At 43.8% G+C, this 24,079-nt stretch overlaps 1 protein-coding gene across 1 annotated transcript in view; it reads left to right on the plus strand.

The window, feature by feature from the left end:
- Positions 1–24,079, plus strand: part of DOCK1 (dedicator of cytokinesis 1) — a 439,672-nt gene that overhangs the window by 71,276 nt on the left and 344,317 nt on the right. Inside the window, exons 2-5 of the mRNA XM_056528878.1 lie at positions 9,323–9,406; positions 12,745–12,785; positions 16,860–16,915; positions 22,803–22,899. Of these exons, the coding sequence (XP_056384853.1) occupies positions 9,323–9,406; positions 12,745–12,785; positions 16,860–16,915; positions 22,803–22,899 (278 nt within the window). The remainder of the gene's footprint in view (positions 1–9,322; positions 9,407–12,744; positions 12,786–16,859; positions 16,916–22,802; positions 22,900–24,079) is intronic.

Genomic DNA, 24,079 nt, shown 5'->3' on the forward strand with positions numbered 1-24,079 from the left:
ACTGAGCCTGGCCTTGGCCTAGATTCACACAAAATAAAGGGAAGATTAATACAAAAGGAAATAAATAAACATGTAAAAGAGAAAACAGGTACTCCACTTCTTTATATATACTGTTGTGTTTGACTCAAAACGACACCAAAAACTGTGTGTAAATCCAGCCTAAGGCCAAGTGTGAATATTTATTTATTTTATTTAGTTACTTTGAGTATGTTCACACAGGATGACAAATCCGTCCCGCATTTTCCCCCAACTAATTAAAACCAGATACTCGTACAAATTATTTTGACAGCATTTAGAGAGATGCTTTAGAGCAGCCACATGCATATGAACCAGTGGTCTGGAGTAAAGCTTTGCATTGGGGTAAGGAAATTTAGCAGGCAGTAATAAGGTTGTCGCTGGCTCTCAGAACATATAGCGGGTCTGCAAAATTCTGTGCAGTCCCTGAAACCTCTGAAATTCCACGGGACGCACAAGGGGTTAATGAAATGGCACAGGGGGTACAATCTCTAAAAGCTGTGACAAAATGTTCGCGTGAGTGAGCAGGAGTGGAACATACGCCATGCGGGTGCAGGCGGTTAGGGTCCGAAGCCAGCGGAAGTGGGATTAAGAAAACACTCCCATGCAGGGCTCTAGTCTGGAGCTGACTGTTCTATGGATGGGTATGGGCATGCTCTTTGACTTGTGCAGATCACATTATTCAGAGAGGAGAGGAGGGAAGCTGTGACCATTACCTATTGTGAATGGTGGATCCTGTGTTAGCTATATAATGATGTCACCCTAATTGTTATCATGTCTATGATGATAAGGAGGAGACAGCTAAAAGGTTTTCTCTACCAAACATAGTGGTCTGAATGAAAACCTGTAAGCTATCAGGATTAAAAAAAGATGACATTCAAAGTTAAAGATAAATAAATGAATAATTTAGAAATTTAGTTTAAATGTGTACTTCGCCCCCAGACATCTTATGCCTTATCCAAAGGATAGGGGATAAGATGTCTGATTGCGTAGGTCCCGCCATTGGGAACCCCCGCGATCACTCCTGCAGCACCACGTGTCCTTTGCTGCGAAGTTCGCTCCGTGCCTGATGACGGGCGATACAGGGGCCTGAGTATCGTAACATTACGGCCCTGCCCCCTCGGGACGTCACACCCCTTCCCCTCAATACAAGTCTATAAGTGGGCATGAAGACCGCCATGCTCTCTCCCATAGACTTGCATTGAGGGGTGGGGCATTACACCACATGGGGTGAGGCCGTGACGTCACGATACTCCAGCCCCTGTATCGCCTGTCATCAGGCACGGAGGAAGTTCGCTCCATGCAGCAAAGGACACGTGGTGCTGCAGGAGGGATCGCGGGGGTTTCCAATGGCGGGACCCCCATGATCAGAAATCTTATCCTCTATCCTTTGGATAAGGGATAAGATGTCTAGGGGTGGAGATTTTCCCCATTGAGTATCCAGTAGTGGGAAGTCAACATCCGCAAGTCAACCTTTTCTATAGGAAAATCTACATAATTTTCTTGCTTTTTTTCTTCTTAAAGGGGTAGTCCAGTGGTGAAAAACTTATCCCCTATCCTAAGGATAGGGGATAAGTTTGAGATCGCGGGGGGTCCGACCGCTGGGGCCCCCTGCGATCTCTCTGTACGGGGCCCCGGCTCTCCGCCGAGATAGCGAGTGTCGACCCCCGCACGAGGCGGCGGCCGACATGCCCCCTCAATGCATCTCTATGGCAGAGCCGGAGATTGCCGAAGGCAGCGCTTCGGCTCTGCCATAGAGTTGTATTGAGGGGGCGTGTCGGCCGCCGCCTCGTGCGGAGGTCGACACGCCCCCTTCCCGCGGGCTGTCGGAGCTCCGTACAGGAGATCGCAGGGGGCCCCAGCGGTCGGACCCCCCGCGATCTGCAACTTATCCCCTATCCTTAGGATAGGGGATAAGTTGCTCACCACTGAATCACCCCTGGACTACTCCTTTAAAGGGGTATTCCAGGCAAAAACTTTTTTTTTATAGATCAACTGGCTCTGGATAGTTAAACAGATTTGTAAATTACTTCTATTAAAAAATGTTAATCCTTCCAATAGTTATTAGCTTCTGAAGTTGAGTTGTTGTTTTCTGTCTAACTGCTCAATGATGACTCACGTCCCGAGAGCTGTGCAGTTCCCATGGGGATATTCTCCCATCATGCACAGCTCCCGGGACGTGACATCATCATAGAGCAGTTAGACAGAAAACTTCAGAAGCTAATAACTATAGGAAGGATTAAGATTTTTTTAATAGAAGAAATTTACAAATCTGTTTAACTTTCCGGAGCCAGTTGATATATATAAAAAAGTTTTTGCCTGGAATACCCCTTTAAGGCCAAAACAATACTCCAAACAAAACTTGCGTCTGTTGGCGACCTAAAGGGGTATTCCAGGATTAGTGGGGGCATATCACTAGCATAAGACCGGGTTCACACTATGCAATTTCTGACTGGGATTCTGCTATGGAATTTTGGTTGGAAATGTCGCTACATGAAGCTTAACATGCAGTTGAATGGGTTTCCTGTGAACCCATTCCCACTGCAGAATTTTCTGGTCAGAATTTTGGGCAGAAAATTCCATTCAGAAAATTCCGTCAGAACGTTGAACCTGCTCAATGTTCCATCGGAATCTGCACTGCAGACATTGCTGTCTATAGGAACTGCAATGACTGCACCGTCCTAGCGCCGTATGATGCAGACAGCACTGACTGGGCTTGGATGCTTTGGGTGGGAGTTTTCTGTCTGGAGCCTTACAAGTGTGAACAGGGCCCAAAGGTGAGTTGCTGCAGATCTGTGGTGGCCTCACTCCGTGTAGCGCTGCAGCTCCCGGTGAAGTTTTCCATGCATAGTGCCATGACTATCCTGCAGTTTTCAGGTAGTCCCTCCTTACTATGCCCATTAAGAATTTTTTTTTTAGTATTTGTGAATTCAAACCTGGCAAATTTGTTGCAGAAATTTCTAACGCTGTCCTAATCATCCGAAATCTCCTCCTTTTACATAAATGAAACAGATTTTCAGTTGCAAAAATCTCAGAAACAAATCTTCCTTGTGTGAACTCGCCCATACGCTGATTTATGAAGTCAGGCATGTTACAGGGCTTTCTATACAATTCTCTGTAAACAAGACGAGCCCTGAGCGACATACATTAACCTGACATCACTCCTTCCTTACAGTAAACCTTCAAGTTTATCCTCGTACACACGAGACCAGGGATTACCGGCAATGTTTTCAACACTTGTGAATCTTTATTAGCAAGTAGTGGATTATCTCCATTTGTCTCCTTTAATCCAAGGCTTTCTCAGCCGCTTTTTTGTGTATCCCACCCATTGTATTCTGCGGGGGCAACTCTCTGAAATACCAGGGTTTGCTCCTTTTTGCTTTTTTCTGTCATTTATCCAAGTAATTTTTGTACATTGTTTTCCTCCAAGGGCGGCTCCATTTGGGACACTGTGTACTGTATAGGACCCTGAAGAAGCTCCTGTCCTCTACATAAACCATTGTTTCCCAACCATGGAGTCTCCAGCTGTTGCAAAACTACAACTCCCAGCATGCCCGGACAGCCGTTGGCTGTCCGGGCATGCTGGGAGTTGTAGTTTTGCAATAACTGGAGGCACCCTGGTTGGGAAACACTGACATAGACAGTGATTTACAGCTCCCAGCAGATCTTTCTTACTTTTATATGTATGGGATTTGCTTTATCTCTTAGTCATATACTTATTTTTCTTTAATCCTCACTTTTTCCTTTTTTTTCGAATGACATTTTGGACTTCAGAAGCAATTACCAGGTTTCCATAGAGTTATGGTCTCAACATACAATGGTTTCAACATACAATGGTCGTCCTCGAACCAATTAATATTGTAACTTGAGAGACCACTGTGTGTATGTGTATATATATATGTGTATGTGTGTGTGTGTGTGTATATATATATATATATATATATATATATATATATATATATATATATTAGTAAATTTGAGTAGCCGTATTAGTCCAGTGATGCAGATGCAGAGGACAATTTATGTTACATAGTTAGTACGGTTGAAAAAAAGACATACGTCCATCAAGTTCAACCAGGGAATTGAAGGCTAGGGGTGTGGCGCGATATTGGGGAAGGGATGGGATTTTATATTTCTTCATAAGCATTAATGTTATTTTGTTCCAGGAATGTATCTAACCCTGTTTTAAAGCTGTTAATTGTTCCTGCTGTGACCAGTTCCTGAGGTAGACTGTTCCATAAGTTCACAGTCCTCACGGTAAAGAAGGCGTGTCGCCCCTTGAGACTAAACTTTTTCTTCTCCAGACGGAGGGAGTGCCCCCTCGTCCTTTGGGGGGGTTTAACCTGGAACAGTTTTTCTCCATATTTTTTGTATGGGCCATTAATATACTTATATACGTTTATCATATCCCCCCTTAAACGTCTCTTCTCAAGACTAAACAATTGTAACTCCTTTAATCGCTCCTCATAGCTAAGATGTTCCATGCCCCATATTAGTTTAGTCGCGCGTCTCTGCACCCTTTCCAACTCCGCAGTGTCCCTTTTATGGACTGGTACCCAAAACTGATCAGCATATTCCAGGTGAGGCCGTACCAATGCTTTATAAAGGAGGAGTATTATGTCCCTGTCCCTCGAGTCCATGCCTCTTTTGATACATGACAATATCCTGCCGGCTTTGGAAGCAGCAGCCTGACATTGTGCTATTCTGTAGTCTGTGATCTACAAGTACACCCAGATCCTTCTCTACCAGTGACTCTGACAGTTTAATCCCCCCTAAGACATACGATGCATGCAGGTTATTAGTACCCAGATGCATAACTTTACATTTATCCACATTGAACCTCATTTGCCAAGTGGATGCCCAGACACTTAGTCTATCCAAGTCATCTTGTAACTTATGCACATCCTCTATAGACTGTACCGTGCTACAAAGCTTGGTGTCATCTGCAAAGATAGAAACAGAGCTGTTAATGCCATCCTCTATGGCCCATCTTAGTGTGAATTCTCCACATCTATCATCTTAACCCCTGCATATTTGTGAGATGTAACCTGTGTCTTCTGCTTGTGAGCTTAGATTTGCTTTGGACTTGATAAAGGGAGGAATCCCGAAAGCTTCTCTACAAAATACTGTTAGTCCAATAAAAAAGGTATTACAAGATACTGCAACATTTTATGATTTGCATCTATATATATAAATTCAACATGGTCAGCCTTCACGCCAGTCCCTGTCTTCACTGGGGCTCACAATCTGTAATCCAGGTTAACCGATCAGTATGTTTTTGAAGTTTGAGAGGAAACCCAATTAAAGGATCTCCAGCACGGGGCCCTGGGTCTCTCCCAGCGAGCGGGGCATGCCGACTCCTGCACGAAGCAGTGATCAACGCGCCACCTCCAGGTATCTCTAGGGGAAAACCATTCGGCTCTCCCATAGAGATATAGGGTAGTGGCGTGTCGGTCACTGCCTAGTGCGGGAGTTGTGACGTGCTGTTCCCAGAGAGAGCCGGGCCCCGTACAGGAGCCTTTGGCTGTCTGGGCATGCTGGGAGTTGTAGGCACCCTAGTTTAAAAAAAAAAAAAAAAACACTGCCAAAAGGACTTCCTTGTCCACTTAACTATCAGAGTAAACGTTTTCAAATTTTACTGGTTAAGAATTTTTTTGTAATTGTTTTAAAATATCCCATCTATTTTTCTTCTGTTTTTGAGCAGCAATTTCCTTGTCTGTGGGAGGAGCTTGTCCTATGCTCTTTGGCGCCCTCTGCAGTATAAGATGCTGCATTGGCTGCTGCTATGACGGCAGCAAATCTTTTCTAAATGTGTCAGCTTGTGGGATGATTGCTGATTTGTGGGAACATTTGCTGATAAATGTGTCAGTGAGAACAAAATCTGCAGCGTTAGTGTTTACCGATCCTATTATTAGACAATTACTAAGACATTATCTGAATGTTATTACAACTCCTTAAAAGAGGATGTGCCACGTCTTATACGCTGCCTCTCTTACCAAAAGCATTATTGGCTGTAACACTGCATTACTGTCTGGTTGGCAGCCAAATATCACTATCTGGCTCCTGAATTCATCATCTGACTGCTCTAAACATAAAGCATTATGCACACATCTCCTTGTGCAGAAAATTGTTTTTTAAAGTGGTACTCTGGTGGGAAAATAAAAATATTTTCAAGTCAACGGTGCATAGCGGAAAAAGGGCCAGTCGTCAATTGGTAGTCGGAGCAGCATTAAAGGGGTTATCCAGGAACAAACTTTATATATATATATATATATATATATATATATATATATATATATATATATATATATATACTGGCTCCAAAAAGTTATAAACAGATTTGTAAATTACTTCTATTAAAAAATCTTAAAGGGGTTCTCCGGTGCTTACACATCTTATCCCCTATCCAGAGGATAGGGGATAAGATGCCTGATCGCAGGAGTCCCGCAGCTGGGGATGCCCGCGATCATGCACGCAGCACCCCGTTTGTAATCAGTCCCCGGAGCGTGTTCGCCCCCTCAATGCAAGCCTACGGGAGGGGGCGTAATAGCGAACACGCTCGGAGGACTGATTACAAACAGGGTGCCGCATGCATGATCGCAGGCATCCCCAGCTGCGGGACTCCCGCGATAAGGCATCTTATCCTCTATCCTTTGGATAGGGGATAAGATGTGTAAGCACCGGAGTACCCCTTTAATCCTTTCAGTACTTATGAGCTGCAGAAGTTGAGTTGTTCTTTTCTGTCTAAGTGCTCTCTGATGACACCTCTCTCGGGAACTGTCCAGAGTAGAATCATATCCCCATAGATAAGCATAGAGAAGCAGATATGTCAGCAGAAAGCACTGTTGTCAGACAGAAAAGAACAACTCAACCTCAGCATCTGATAATTATTGGAAGCATTAATTTTTTTTTAATAAGTAATTTACAAATCTGTTTTAACTTTCTGGAGCCAGTTGAGATATATATATATATATATATATATATATATATATATATATATATGTGTGTGTGTGTTTTTTCCCTGGAATACCCCTTTTAACTCTCTTCAGGTTTTCCAACTTATAGATTCTCCAAATGTATAGAATAGGGGACAGACTGCGGGAAATAGTTTCTATCCCTATCTCATACTACCACAGCAAGGGTAGCATAACATAACTGACAGGTTCCCTTTTATTATGCTTAAAGGGGTACTCCGACAGGTAAAAAAAAATGTTTTTAAAACAACTGGTGCCAGAAAGTTACACAGATTTGTAAATTACTTCTATATAAACATCTTAATCCTTCCAGTACTTATCAGCTGTTGTATGCTCCATAGGATGTTATGTTGTTCTTTCCAGTCTGACCACAGTGCTGTCACGTCTGTCCGTATCAGAGTGTCCTCCTGGAAAAAATGTACAGAATGTCCTCCTGGAAAACACAGGCGGAAATTTCACACCATGTTTCGGCAGCGCTAGGACTGCTCTGAAATGTGCAGTCTTCATAGATGGCAAAGCATTTCCAAGCGGAATCTGCAGAAACTTTGAAGGGTTCAATGTTTCTGCGGATGCTGGAATCAGGATTTCCGTGTGTGTGGTGCCGCGGAATCCCATCATAATCAATAAGACTCTGCTGCAGTGGAATTTCCAACTTGAATATTTCCGTGGAATTCTGCTTCAAAAGTCCACCATGTGAACCAGGGCTGTGGAGTCGGACGAAATTTTGGGTACCTGGAGTCGGCAAACAATACGCCGACTCCTACTAAATTTAGATTGGAATGAAAAAAAAAAAGCAAGTTTAAATGTCCCAATTCACAAAAATTTATAATAAATGACTTCTCTACACTAAGAATAAAGACCAATGCATGCAGTGCCTCACGTAACCGCAAAACGAACACGTTAAGTGTCCGTGAAGAAGCATGCTTTTCATGTGCTTCACTGTATGGCACGCAACGCACAATTAGGAGCGGCAATACTTATACTTTCCATAGTGTTGTGTTCTGCTGTTACAGTGAACCCATGGGTAACCTAGCCTCTCACTGATGAGGGATTAAGTAAATAGGTTTTTTGCAGGACTAGAGACACTTGCATAAGTGAAGGAATGGAGGGTCAATAGTTCAAGACTGAAGCTGTAAACCATTGGAAAAACTGCTGCCATTCAGCTAAGGCTATAAAAACTTGTAAAGTCCGATTGTTAGCTTAAACTTTAATACATTCGCATATTAATACAGAGGAGTCAGAGTCAGAAGTACAATATCTACCGACTCCACAGCCCTGATGTGAACAATGCCTTAGGGCAGTGTTTCCCAACCAGGGTGCCTCCAGCTGTTGCAAAACTACAACTCCCAGCATGCCCGGACAGCCTTTGGCTGTCCGGGCATGCTGGGAGTTGTAGTTTTGCAACAGCTGGAGGCCCCCTGGTTGGGAAACACTGCCTTATGGTATAGTTCCATGTTGCAGCTACTGTATATAAATGAAACAATGCCCGCATGCAGTGAATGACTTTGCTGGTAAGGCTACTATTTTACTGTAATATTGGCTACCACATTTTAAGTTGGTTTCGTCAATGTGCACTAGCTGCAACCTAACTTATTGAAGTTGGAAATTAAAGGGTTTATCCAGAGATAGTAGTAAAGCTATGTTTACCAAAAACAGCACCACCTCTGTCCTCAGGTTGTGTGTGGTATAGCAACTTGGCTCCATTCACTTCAATGGAATGAGGCGCAGTACCACACATAACTTGAAGATAGGTGTGGCGCTGTTTTTTGGAAGAAATCAGTCCTGTTTTTCTATCCCTGGATAACGCCCTTTATCATGTAATTTAGATTGGTAACTTCTGGGTGTCCCTGCATTTATTTACAAAATGAAGGGTGAAAGGCGCCCTCATGTATAGATGAAGCCATGCATGGATCCCAATAAAATTAAGGGATCATATCTAGAGATGAGTGAACTTACAGTAAATTCGATTCGTCACGAACTTCTCGGCTCGGCAGTTGATGACTTTTCCTGCGTAAAATTAGTTCAGCTTTCAGGTGCTCCGGTGGGCTGGAAAAGGTGGATACTGTCCTAGGAAAGAGTCTGCTAGGACTGTATTCACCTTTTCCAGCCCACCGGAGCACCTGAAAGCTGAACTAATTTATGCAGGAAAAGTCATCAACTGCCGAGCCGAGAAGTTCGTGACGAATCGAATTTACTGTAAGTTCGCTCATCTCTAATCATATCCATTGTTAATATTTATAAGATGTAGCTCTAAACTTTAGCCTCTTACTATAAGCTAAATGTATGCGGATATATCCTAATATATATATATATATTTTTTATTTGTTTTATAGCTCTTTACAACTTCAATGCCAGAGGACCAGATGAGTTGGGCCTGCAGATCGGAGACACTGTGCACTTACTAGAGACTCATGAAGGTGAGGGATCCATTATAGTTTCTCACACAAGGTCTATTTTGAGCTTTACATACTTTATCCACAGGATTTTGGCTACAAGGGAATTGTTTTTAGTTCCTGATTTAAAAAAATTGAAAAAATAGCAGTCCTACTAGACTAGGAAGAAAATTTAGAATAAGGCAGAATAAATAGAGATAAAATAGGAAAACAGCGACTATTCCTAAGTTAGATATACTGCTTAATAAAATTAACATGACCTACTCGTCCGAGAAAATCATAGCAAGGGGTTCTGGGACATATCACTCTTTTCAACGGAGATGGGAATGCTGGATCTCGTCCATATACAGTGATCCCTCAACTTACAATGGCCTCAACATACAATAGTTTCAACATGCAATGGTCTTTTCTGGACCATTGTAACTTGAAACCAGACTCAACATACAATGCTATGGAATCTGCGAAAACGTGTCAATGGCTGGAAGAACTTACCAATCAGAATGAACATTCACTGGTAAAACCCCTGTATTCCTAAAGTGCATGTACTGACTGGTGTCTGCTAGCGCCCCCTACAGTACAGGGAGGTATTACATGTTCTGTACCCTTTACCTATATTACTGAAGTGTATGCACTGACTGGTGTCTGGTAGCGCCTCCTACAGTACAGGGAGGTATTACATGTTCTGTACTACTTTTAACCTATGCCATGGTTAGCTGCTCCTTTGGACACCAGACAAGGGCGACTCCATTTTCCTTTTTTTTAGGACATTGTGTACTGTACCGGACCCCAAAGAAGCTCCTGTCCTCTACATAGACCAGTGTTTCCCAACGAGGATGCCTTCAGCTGTTGCAAAACTACAACTTCCAGCATGCCCGGACAGCCTTCGGCTGTCCGGGCATGCTGGGAGTTGTAGTTTTGCAACAGCTGGAGGCACCCTGGTTTGGGAAACACTGAAATAGACAGTAATTTACAGCTCCCAGCAGATCTTTCTTACTTTTATATCTAAGGATTTGCTTTATCTATATTACTTATCTACTTATTTTAGTTTTAATCCTCACTTTTTCCTATTTTTGGATGACACTTTGGGGTTTCAGAACCAATTGCCAGGTTTCCATAGAGTTATGGTCTCAACATACGATGATTTCAACATACAATGGTCGTCCTGGAACCAATTAATATTGTAACTTGAGGGACTACTGTATTGTAAGGACATTTGACCCGTCTGCCTGTTCTAGTTTAAACATTCTCTTTGTATGACCAAACACCGACATGTTTTTTCAGTTATGTGGACTGTGACCTATTGGATTTTCAAAGCTATGGAACTGCGCCAGACTGAGACATTATGATAACTCTGCATTAATACTCTGTGGCTCTTTGGTTAAAGGGGTATTCCAGGCAATAACTTTTTTTTATATATCAACTGGCTCCGGAAAGTTAAAGAGATTTGTAAATTACTTCTATTAAAAAAATCTTAATCCTTCCAATAGTTATTAGCTTCTGAAGTTTTCTGTCTAACTGCTCAATGATGATGTCACGTCCCGGGAGCTGTACATGATGGGAGAATATCCCCATAGGAACTGCACAGCTCCCGGGGCGTGAGTCATCAGAAAGCAGTTAGACAGAAAACAGCAACTCAACTTCAGAAGCTAATAACTATTGGAAGGATTAAGATTTTTTAATAGAAGTAATTTACAAATCTGTTTAACTTTCCGGAGCCAGTTGATATATATATAAAAAAAAAAGTTTTTGCCTGGAATACCCCTTTAACTGTTGGCTTAGCCGTCTTTTCTTTTTGTTTTTGCCTTTTTCCTTTAGTATTGTTTTCTGTGTAAAACAACGTACATGATGGTAATGTAAACGTGGATATACCTTGTTTATATGTAACATTCGAGAGCGCAGTGTAGAGCTACAATGACAGTACGAATTGCTTTTCTTGTATTGAGAAAACTTTCTTTAATAAAAAACTATTTAAAAAAAATAAATAAAAAAAATAGAGATAAATGAGAAAGAAAGGAAGTGTCTGATAATAAGATAAAATATAATTATAATTACATTTATTGAATAATACTGTGAGGTCTGGGGCAGGGCCCTTGCTGCAGACAGTTCACTAAAACAGGATAGGGGATAAGATGTCAGATCGCCGGGGTCCCGCTGCTGGGGACCCCCTGGATCTACCATGCAGCACTCACCTGTTGCGGCTTCCGGAACCGCTGGAGGTCCTCGGGCTGAGTCCATCTTGACCACCGGGAAGGAAGATCTTCGCCCCCCCCGTGTGACGTCACACCCCGCCCCTCAATGCAAGTCTATGGGAGGGGGAATGACAGCTGAAAACCGTATGCCAAAAGATGCATCCGGTTGTGTCCGTTTTGTATTCCTGTACGGTTTTGTCAGTTTTTTTCCCGTACCCAAAACCGTAGCCTACCATGGTTTTTGGTCAAGGTCAAAAACTGTAATTTTTTTTAACATGGAAACTGTATGTGCGTACGGTTCCATCCGGTTTTTGGCTTTGCACAGTTTTTTTCTTGGACTTTCAATCAAACAAGTGAAACTTTATTCATAATGGAGTGAAAAGTTAAAAACGTATACATTTTATTCTTAAAAAAACAGATGCAACCGGACATCATTTTTCAAACCGTATACAGATTAAACTTTGTACACATGTTTTGATACAGTTTAGTCAGGTTTTGAGGAATCCGTTCTTTTTTAATCAAAAACCTGATACGGGAACTGTATTGCAAAAACGTGGTGTGAACCCAGCTTAACAGAGAGCAATGGAGACTGATGCAGCAGACCGTGCGGTGGAGTCTACTGAAAATAGAGCATGTGGCCTGAACAGCATTCATTGCTCTCTATATACTTTGGTCTCCCGTTTTCAGTGGGATGCCGTATACATCTAATTTAAAGGGGTTATCCAGGAAAAAACTTTTTTTTATATATAAACTGGCTCCAGAAAGTTAAACAGATTTGTAAATTACTTCTATTAAAAAATCTTAATCCTTTCAGTACTTATGAGCTTCTGAAGTTTAGGTTGTTCTCTTCTGTCTAAGTGCTCTCTGATGACACTTGTCTCAGGAACCGCCCAGTTTAGAAGAGGTTTGCTATGGGAAAGTACTGAAAGGATTAAGATTTTTTAATAGAAGTAATTTACAAATCTGTTTAACTTTCTGGAGCCAGTTGAGATATATATATATATATATATATATATATATTTTACTGGAATACCCCTTTAAATGAAAACTAATAAAATGTCTTCATTTCTTATTCTAGATGCTCTGAAGTGATGTCCATTTTAGTTGCCAAGGTGGCCGTAGCTTTTTATATTCTGATTTGCTCTACCTGATTTTATTATTATTTCTCCGCAGGATGGTTCAGAGGTTACATTTTAAGAAAGAAGTCTAAAAAGGTATGTCACCTCTTTACTCACTGTGGCTTGTAAAATCTCTCTGCAGCTTATTCCATTGTCATTTGGATGATTATTCAGGCTTTATAATACCAATTCGCCTTCGTTCTTGTGAAATTGAATGCGTCATCAGATAAATCCATATAGGTTTTCTACTCATTACAATCAGACCGGCCGCCTCTCTGTTCTCACTGTTATTATTCCTATATTATTATTATAGTTTTTGATTTCTTCATTGTAATGTTCTTGTCTGATGATGTGCTTAATGCGCTCAATATTCGTGCCATAAACCAGGGCAGGGGCACCTCATTTTAGCACTGGCTATGATTACAAACATGTTCAGACTGCTATCTTCCATTCATTTACTGCCTTTACATTGCAATGCTAAAATACATTTGTACAAGCCGGACACATTTTACAGATGCTGAAAACTGGTCAGCATTTATCTGATCCAATAGTTGGGATGATAATTGTTACATAAATGATAAAAATAAATGGAAGATACATTTTTCCCATTACTGCTACTTAGTCTGCAGTATTTTCTGCATCATCCTAAAACGATCAGTCACATAGAAATCACTCAGGGAACATGACTTAAAGGAGTAGTCCAGTGGTGAACCCAGTGGTGAACAACTTATCCCCTATCCTAAGGATAGGGGATAAGTTGCAGATCGCGGGGGGTCTGACCAATGGGGCCCCCTGCGATCTCCTGTACGGAGCCCCGACAGCCCGCGGGAAGGGGACGTGTCGACCTCCGCACGTAGCGGCGGCCGACACGCCCCCTCAATACAACTCTATGGCAGAGCCGAAGCGCTGTCTTCTGCATTCTCCGGCTCTGCCATAGAGATGTATTGAGGGGGCGTGTCGGCCACCGCTTCGTGCGGGGGTCGACACCCGCTATCTGGCCGGAGAGCCTGGCCCCCGTACAGAGAGATCGCAAGGGGCCCCAGCGGTCGGACCCCCCGTGATCTCAAACTTATCCCCTATCCTTAGGATAGGGGATAAGTTTTTCACCACTGGACTACCCCTTTAAAGGGGTGCTTCAACAATAAAGAGGTACTTCCATAGTAGAAAAAAGGTATAGAAGCATATACCATATTGCTTACCTATCTGTCCCAGTTCTGAAACCACCAAAAATCCATTCCTTTTGGTGCTCTTATTCCTGTACTTCCTGGTTCTACTTTCTGTTTGAGCAGTTGCAAAGTACTACAATTCCCAGAATGCACTGATTTTCCTCATTGTTTCATCATAGTTCTCCCATCTTGTTTACTCCCTCCCAGAGCGATCCTGCCAGTTCCTTACCTAGATCTGTTGCAGAACATCTCATTTCACAGCAGACTATAGCTCTACTACACTGTTCAAAAAAAATAAAGGGAACACTTAAATAACACAATGTAACTCCAAGTCAATCACACTTCTGTGAAATCACACTGTCCACTCAAACGAGAAACAGACTCTATGAGGGCCCGACGTCCACAGGTGGGGGTTGTGCTTACAGCCAAACACCATGCAGGATGTTTGGCATTTGCCAGAGAACACCAAGATTGGCAAATTTGCCACTGGTGCCCTGTGCTCTTCACAGATTAAAGCAGGTTCACACTGAGCACATGTGACAGACGTGACAGTCTGGAGACGCCGTGGAGAACGTTCTGCTGCCTGCAACATCCTCCAGCATGACCGGTTTAGCGGTGGGTCAGTAATGGTGTGAGGTGGCATTTCTTTGGGGACTGCCATTAGGTACCGAGATGAGATCCTCAGACCCCTTGTGAGACCATATGTTGGTTCGGTTGGCCCTTGGCTCCTCCTAATGCAAGACAATGCTAGACCTCATGTGGCTGGAGTGTGTCAGCAGTTCCTGCAAGAGGAAGGCATTGATGCTATGGTGTTCTGGTGCTAAGACATCTTATCCTCTATCCAAAGGATAGGGGAAAAGAAGCCTGATCATGGGGGTCCCGCCGCTGGGGACCCCTGTGATCTTGCACGCAGCACCCTGTTACAATCAGTCCCCGGAGCATGTTCGCTCCGGGTCTGATTACTGCCGATCACGGGGCCGGAGCGTTGTGATGTCACGGCTCCACCCCCATGGGACATCACGCTTCGCCCCTTAATGCAAGCCTATGGGAGGGGGCGTGACCGTTTTGGAAAGGGGATAAGATGTCTTAGTGCCGGAGTACCCCTTTAAGGACATTACATCAAAGTTGGATCGGCCTGTAGTGTGGTTTTCCACCGTGATTTTGAGTGTGACTCCATATCCAGACCTCCATGGGTTGATACATTTGATTTCCATTGATAATTTTTGTGTGATTTTGTTGTCAGTACATTCAACTATGTAAAGACGAAAGTATTTCATACGATTAGTTCATTCATTCAGATCTAGGATGTGTTGTCTAAGGCTGGCTTCACATCACTATTTGAGTGTCCGCTGCACAGATACGATTTCAGAAGCTCAAATTGCCTGAAATCGTATCTGTGCGGGGTAGGGGTGTGAATCACCAAAAATTTGGCGATACGATTCGAATCGCGATACCAGTGCGGCGATTCGATATATCCTGACATATTGCAATACCGTCTAGGTGACGCTACATCACGATATATCCCGATACATCGCCCACCTGGCAGCATTCATAGATGCCAATAGACACCGCTGTCAGCTTTGACAGCGGCGATCTAGTTGTCCAATGCACACTTTTCTAATTTTATCCCGTCCGGGCTGCAAAATAAAAGAAAACAAACTTTCTCTTACCTGCCAACGAGCCCCCGGAGCTCCGGTACAGGTGTTTGGTCCCCGGGCTGTATTCTTCTTACTTCCTGTTAGCCCGGCACGGAGCTTCAGCCTATCACCAGCAGAGGCGGGACATCGCTGCGGCCAGTGATAGGCTGAAGCTCCTTGTGACATGCCGGGCTAACAAGAAGTAAGAAGAGTACAGCCCAGGGACCGAACACCTGTACCGGAGTGTACCGGAGCACCGGGGGCTCGTTGGCAGGTAAGAGAAAGTGTGTTTTCTTTTATTTTGCAGCCCGGATGGGATAAAACGAGAAAAGTGCGCGCCGGACTACTCCTTTAATAGCCAGCCGCGGCGATCGCCGCATGCTGGCTATTAGCGGCGGCCCCCGGCTACTGAAAGCAGCCGGGGGCTGCAGAGTATGGAGCAGGCACGAGTCCGGAGCCCGCTCCATACACAATGCAGAGCACCGCATGCTGGATATTAGCGGCGGTGATGCATCAGCGGCCCCGGCTACTGAAATCAGCCGGGGGTCGCAGAGTACGGAGCGGGCACGAGTCGGAGCCCACTCCATACACCCAGAGCGCCGCCGCGTCAGATCCAGCCTGCCCGGCTCCACAAATGTGGAACTTGTATCTCCTGATGCCCGGGATATGCTGTTCCGGGCGTCAGGAGATACAAATTCCACATCCCTAAAAGAATCGATTCAAAAATATTTTGAATCGATTCAGTATCGCCAAATGAAAAAATCGCGACAATCGCGCAAATCGATTTTTTTCTTACATCCCTAGTGCAGGGACAGGTACTGACAGATACGGAGCCATTAACTATTATGGGGCTGCGGACCCGATTGTAGTCTGCCAGTGACTTCCATCTGGTCATTTTCTCAGCATGTCAGATTTTTGGACCGGACTGAAAATAGTGGCAGAACACGAGCGATAGTCTTATTTAAACGGATGTCCGGGCATTCTGGGAGTTGTAATTTTGTAGCAGTTAAAGGCACATTCATTGGCAAACACTGGGATAGAGGTTGCTGATCTGAAACTGTATCATGCTGTGATAAATGAATTTGGTTATAACGCCATTCATTAACTGCGAGAAAATGTTATAAAAATGTTAAGCTTGAGTGTAAAAGTGTTGTATTTACGGTATTAAATTTTTTACTTTTTTTTTTATTATTTATTAATTTTTTTTTTTTTTTTACATATTACTTGACAACTTTTCTGCTCTGGTCGTAATCTACAACCATTAAAGATACAAGGGTTTCCATTGCGAGGCTTCATGCTGTTTCTTACGGTAATCTGCATTAGCGAATACAATTTGTTAATCATCATTTTGTTTGTTTTCTCACCAGGGCATATTTCCTGCCAGCTACGTTCATCTTAAGGAAGCCACAGTCGAAGGAAAGGGGTAATTTTCACTTCCGATTTGATGAATAACCAAATATTTAATACTAGATCTAGCAAGTATGGTGGAAGGTATTCTAGCATTAGGTACTGATTTGTCATGGTGTGCGGGGATTGTAGTAATCCTTTCTGTCCATTGCACTCAGCCTCTTCCAAGCCTGGAATGGGCTGCAATAGATTGCATCTAGCTACACAGTAAATGAACGGTAGTTAGAATTTAGGTTGTGTCAAAGGGTTAAATTAAATGTACAGTAAATGGGATTTTTAAATGTCTTTTCCCTGTGTGCTGTACTGTATAATTATAAACCAGTCTCCTGCCTGCGGAGGTCGCGGAGCCGGCGGCCCCGTTAAGAAGCTGCGCTCGTAACGTGTTGTGTTGTTGTCTTTGTCTGTCTTCCCGTCTAGATTAGATACGTTGATCTTCGGTATTCTAATCATCTGATTACTGCATAATGACATCTCACATCTGATTACAAAATTGATTTCTAGAGCCAGGATGAAAATAGCAGAAAGTGATTTTATTTTTATAGGGTGATTAAATAGCTACAAACACAAAAAAGTTTTTCTTTTGACGCCGACGAGTTTACAGCTTCCGAGCAAACTTTTGGTCTGAATGTTCAACGTTGACAAATCGCTTGGCATTGGAAGACTGTTCAGATCCTCTTAAATGGGTGCTTTGCGGAACAAAATGTTTTCAAATCAACTGGTGCCAGAAAGTTTTATACAGATTTGTAAATGACTTCTATTATAAAATCTTAATCCTTCCAGTACTTATCAGCTGCTGTATGCTCCAGAGGAGGTTGTGTAGTTCTTTCCAGTCTGACCACGTTGCTCTCTGATGCCACCTCTGTCCGTGTCAGGAACTGTCCAGCGCAGGAGAGGTTTCTATAGGGATTTGATTCAGTTCCTGACACGGACAGAGGTGTCAACAGAGAGCACTGTGGTCAGACTATATAAAAAAAAACACATCTTCCTGTGGAGCATACAGCAGCTAAGTACTGAAAGGATTAAGATTTTTTTTTTTTAAATAAAAGTAATTTAAAAATCTGTATAACTTTCTGACACCATTTGATTTGAGTTGTTTTCTACTTGTTTTCCACCGGAGTACCCCTTTTAAATAGAGAATAGATGATGTGAATAGGTGACTAGCCTTGTTAACAGGTATGTAAATACATGAAAAATGAAAGCATAGCGAGTATCATAGGCCATTCTTTACAAGGTATAAGCAGTTACCAATGCTGAATAGTGTACCTATAGTTAGTGCAATTTCCTTTCCTTTTTTTAAGGTGTACCGTAATTCTACTTTCGGAAGAGGTGTGATTGAAATATTAGCAAAACCCTGTACTGTGAAAAAGTATTTGTCACCTCCTTTGAGCTCTATTACAGCTAATTCGTTAACAAACCAAATATGCCAAAATTAGAAAACCTTTGTAAGAGGGTTGAACTTTTTATTATGTGGGCTGTAAAAATGTATTGCCTCTCCACTGAACAGGCCATCATAGAATGCTATGTCAATGGTAGATTGGTGGGGTCCACAGCGCTGATCAGCTGTTCGAAGGCGCTGCAGAGCTCAAGCAATTGCTGCATCCTCTTTAACGTTTACATAAACTGAGACTTCCAATCTCCGTACTATTAGTGACAGTCGTGTAAAGTACTCCAGCATTGTCGCCTTCACGTAAATGGGACAGTGCTGTAGTACCTTGCACCACCACTACACATAGTGCAGTGATTGAAGTACCAGCCAACAAAGCATTGAAAAAAATGGCACTGCTCTCTTGAATGCCACATCTGATTCAGACAGATTATTGGGGGGAATCTCAGGAGCTGTACCTTGTTTTATAGCCTAGCTAGCCCTTCTAAAATAGTATTCCCATCATAGAATGTTATGTTCGATCTCTGGGATGTGATGGGACATTGTAATCTGTGGGAGTTTGGAGTAATGGCTTATTTCCCAAGTGTCCGTTTATAAAAATGGTGTAAATGGTAAATAAAATATTTCCTATTCCTGTCCCCCTACAGCTCCTGTTGCAGCTCCTTCCAGTCACCCGCTGCTCCTCTCTTCAGGCTGCTTCCAAGATGAGAGGTCGGAGAAGGACCTTGTCCGCTCAGCCAATCATTTGCCACAGCTGTGTCCCATCTAAGCCAGTGAATGTCTGAGCAGGCAGGTCCTGTTTCGACTTCTTGTCTTGGAATCAGGAAAAAGACAGTAGCAGCAGGAGACTGGAAGAAGTCTCTATAAGAGCTGGGAAGGGAGACCGGATAGGTAAGTATCTTTTTTTTTTTTCTTTTTCTTTTTTTTCACCAGCCCCAGTAATATATCAATTATTTTAGAACACCAGAATACCCCTTGTGGGTATGTTCACACGTGAATGTGGATAACCCCTTTTAATAGGACCCTGTCTGCTCCCCTGACATGTCTGTGTTAGTAAATACTAGTATTCTCAATTGAATAACAATTCTGGAGAATCTTTTCCAATAATTCAACATTGTTCTGTTTTCCTCCTATTTCTCCTGGGAACGCATGAATAAACTGACACCGCTGCATTTTACCATTGTTATAGGGGTGTGTGAGCGCTGGTTGAACAGCACCCAGACTGTGTAAGGCAGCGTTTCCCAACCAGGGTGCCTCCTGCTGTTGCAAAACTACAACTCCCAGCATGCCTGGACAGCTGGCCAGGCATGCTGGGAGTTGTAGTATTGCAACAGCTGGAGGCACCCTGGTTGGGAAACACAGGTGTAAGGACACCCCCTCAAATACAGACATCTGGTTGTCAATTTAGTTATAACAGATGAAAAGCACTGCTCACATTAGGGCTGCACAATATGGGGAAAATGTGCAATTGCGATTATGGGCCTAAATATTGCGATTTTGATATGTGATATAATAAATAAATGGTGAAATCCTGACATATTATGTCCAATCTCCTCCATTTCACATCTATCCACCTATTTTATGCCCACCACCCATTTCACATCTCCTCCATTTAATTTCTATCTCCCCCTGTCACATTCTCCCCTCATGGTCACATCTTCTCCCATCACATTTTCCCCCTATATCACATTCCCCCCTGCCACATTCTCCTGCCATATCACATCCCCCCATATCACCTATTCCCCCCATTCTCCCCCCATATCACATTCCCCCCTGCCACATTCTCCTGCCATATCACATCCCCCCATATCACCTATTCCCCCCATTCTCCCCCCATATCACATTCCCCCCATATCACATCCCCCCCCTCATATCACATATTCCCCCACATTCTCCCCCCATATCACATTCCCCCCATTCTCCCCCCTTATCACATTCCCCCCTGCCACATTCTCCTGCCATATCACATCCCCACCCCCATATCACCTATTCCCCCCATTATCCCCCCCATATCACATTCCCCCCATATCACATCCCCCCCTCATATCACATATTCCCCCCATTCTCCCCCCATATCACATTCCCCCCCATTCTCCCCCCATATCACATTCTCCCCCATATCACATTCCCCCCCATTCTCCCCATATCACATTCCCCCCATCCCCCCCCATATCACATTCCCCCCATTCTCCCCCATATCACATTCCCCCCATTCTCCCCCATATCACATTCCCCCCATTCTCCCCCATATCACATTCCCCCCCATTCTCCCCCATATCGCATTCCCCCCATTATCCCCCCATATCACATCCCCCCCATTATCCCCCCATATCACATTCCCCCCCCATTATCCCCTCATATCACATTCCCCCCATTCTCCCCCATATCACATTCCCCCCCATTCTCCCCATATCACATTCCCCCCATCCCCCCCCATATCACATTCCCCCCATTCTCCCCCATATCACATTCCCCCCATTCTCCCCCATATCACATTCCCCCCATTCTCCCCCATATCACATTCCCCCCCATTCTCCCCCATATCGCATTCCCCCCCATTATCCCCCCATATCACATCCCCCCCATTATCCCCCCATATCACATCCCCCCCATTCTCCCCCATATCACACCCCCCATTCTCCCCCCATATCACACCCCCCCCATTCTCCCCCATATCACATTCCCCCCATTCTCCCCCCATATCACATTCCCCCCATTCTCCCCATATCACATTCCCCCCATATCACATTCCCCCCATTCTCCCCCCATATCACATTCCCCCCCATTCTCCCCCATATCACATTCCCCCCCATTCTCCCTCCATATCACATTCCCCCCATTCTCCCCCCATATCACATACCCCCCTCCCTCTGCCACATTCTCCCCCATATCACATTCCCCCCCCCCCCCCCGTCACATTACTTCTCTTGTCACATTCTCCCCCTTGTCACATTCACCCCCCCTACCCTCACCCTGTCACATCCCCTCCCCCCCACCTGTAGGTAGCTTTTTGTACTGCAGCAATACACTGGGTTTTCCGGGCAGTTTTCACATCTCCCACTGGATCCAGGAAACCTAGTGTGTTTGCTGCCGAAAATGACCTTTCCCCATCAGCCAATCACTGGCTTGACACGTGACACCGTTGCGGCCAGTGATTGGCTGAAAAGGGAAAGGTCCTACTACTTGTATGGAGAAGAGAGGAGACACCAAACCGCACGGAGGCAAACGGCATCTGCAAGGAGTAGGTGAGCAGAAGTTTTTTTTTCTTTTTTTTTTTTCTCCCTGCGCCCTTTTACTTAGCTCAGTGTTTTTCTACCAGGGTGCCTACAGCTGTTGTGAAACTAAAACTACCAGCATGCCCGGAAAGCCTTTACCGGTCCGGGCATGCTGGAAGTTGTAGTTTTGCAACAATTGTAGGCACCCTGGTTGGGAAACACTTACTTTTAGTATTTAAATTTGTTTTTAGCTGCACTGGCCGGCCCCCGCCTGCAGCAGCACATGGGAGCCGGCCTGAACAGATAATCGCAAGTTTTCACTTGTGGCCGTATAGCTATATCGCAAAAAGCAAAAATCGCGATTCGATTGCTTTTGCGATATATCATGCAGCCCTAGTTCACAGTTTTAAGAAAAGATGCTCCAGAATTGTTTGTTGGGAATGCACATTTTCACTAAACCTGACAGGTCAAGAGAGCTTACTGATTCTGTAAATGGAGATTTCTGGTTTATAAAACTGAGATTATTTGAAGCCAAAACTGATCTTAAAGGGGTACTCCACTGCTCAGCGTTTGGAATAAACTGTTCCAAATGCTGGAGCCGGCGCCGGGAGCCTGTGACATCATAGCCCCACCCCCTCCCATAGACTTGCATTGAGGGGTGGGATGTCATGAGGGGGCGGGGCCATAATGTCACGAGCTCCCGCCTCCAGCTTTCAGAACAGTTTTTTCCAAACAGTGAGCAGCGGAGCACCCCTTTAACTAATAAACTTCTCTTAGGGAGTTTCTATAACCAGCTGTTCCCCACAATAGCCAGGAGAAGTGTTGTCACTAATGTTAGATAAATAAGAGTAACCTTACCAGTGAAGTGCTACTTTAGGTCTACAGGATATGGATTCTATATTTGCCAGCACTTTATGCAATGGGAATCCTTTTTAAGTCTATGTGTACTTCACAGAAACCTTTTGCATGGAGGATATTGGTGGTTGTTTATATTTTTATTAAAGGCACCTAAAGAATAGAGCGTTTATATGACTGGGTTTCCCCTGCCATATCTGAACCATCTTTTTCGTGATAACAGCTGATCGATAAGGTGTCTGATATCAGATTAGTGGTCTTCACGAGACCATCTCTCTATTAATGATGGCCTATGGAAAATGAAGGCAATGTTGAAATATTGTATCAAAAACTGCTCAAGTAAATATCCACCATCCCGCTTGTTGTCTGTCATGTCCTGTTATCTACACCCATCTTCTTATTCCAGTTTGTTTACGTAATTTTATGTTTTGTTCATGGATTTTATACAGGCAACATGAAGCTGTCGTGCCGTCTGAGATTCCTCTTGTGCAAGAAGTCACTGCAACATTACGGGAATGGTCCATCATATGGCGGCATCTTTATGTGGTTAGTATGTTTACAGACCAAATATAAAACCTTAAAGGGGTACTCCGCTGCTCAGCATTTAGAGCAAACTGTTCCGAACGCTGGAGCCGGGAGCTTGTGACGTCGTAGCCACGCCCCCTCATGACATCACGCCCCACCCCCTCAATTCAAGTCTATGGGAGGGAGCGTGGCAGCCATCACGCCCCTCCCATAGACTTGCATTGAGGGGGTGGGGCATGGCGTCATGAGGGGGCGGGCTATGATGTCACAAGCTCCCAGCTCCAGGGGAAATGAAAGTGAAAGTAAAGTGATCTTTTCTGTGGCAACCACTAGGAAGGCCAAACTGCAACTCCCAGCATGACCAGACAGCCAAAGGCTGTCTAGGCATGCTGGGAGTTGTAGTTTTGCAACATCTGGAGGGTCACAGTTTGGAGACCACTGTTACAGTGGTGCCCAAACGGTAGCCCTCCAGATGTTGCCAAACTACAACTCTCAGCATGCCTAGACTGTCCAGGCATGCTGGGAGTTGTAGTTCTGTAACATCTGTCCCTGCAGATTTTGCAATTTTCATGAAATTTTTGAAAATTGCTGCTCTACTTTGAAGCCCTCTAATTTTTTCAAAAAGCAAAAATATGTCCATTTTATGATGCCAACATAAAGTGGACATATTGTATTTGTGAAGAAAAATTTTATTTATTTGGAATATCCATTTTCCTTCCTTAAGTAGAGGGTTTCAAAGTTAGAAAAATGCAAAATTTTCAAAGTTTTCATGAAATTTGGGGATTTTTCACCAAAAAAGGATGCAAGTAACGCCGAAAATTTACCACCAAAATAAAGTAGAATGTGTCACGAAAAAACATTATCAGAATCAGAATATTCGGTAAAAGCGTTTTCGAGTTATTAATTCGTAAACTGACGGTGGTCAGATTTGCGAAAAAAGGGCTCAGTCCTTAAGGTGAAAAAGGGCTGCGTCCTTAAAGGGGTACTCCATCCCTAGACATCTTATCCCCTATCCAAAGGATAGGAGTTCGCTCTGCACATAATGACGGGCAGTACAGAGCATCGTTACGCCACGGCTCCGCCCCTCATGACGTCACGGCCCGCCCCTTTCAATACAAGTCTATGGGAGGGGGCGTGGCAGTCGTCACGCCCCCTCCCATAGACTTGCATTAAGATGACGGGCCGTGATGTCACGAGGGGC

This window comes from Hyla sarda, chromosome 7 (genome assembly GCF_029499605.1).
Source record: "Hyla sarda isolate aHylSar1 chromosome 7, aHylSar1.hap1, whole genome shotgun sequence".
Taxonomy (NCBI): Eukaryota; Metazoa; Chordata; class Amphibia; order Anura; family Hylidae; genus Hyla; species Hyla sarda.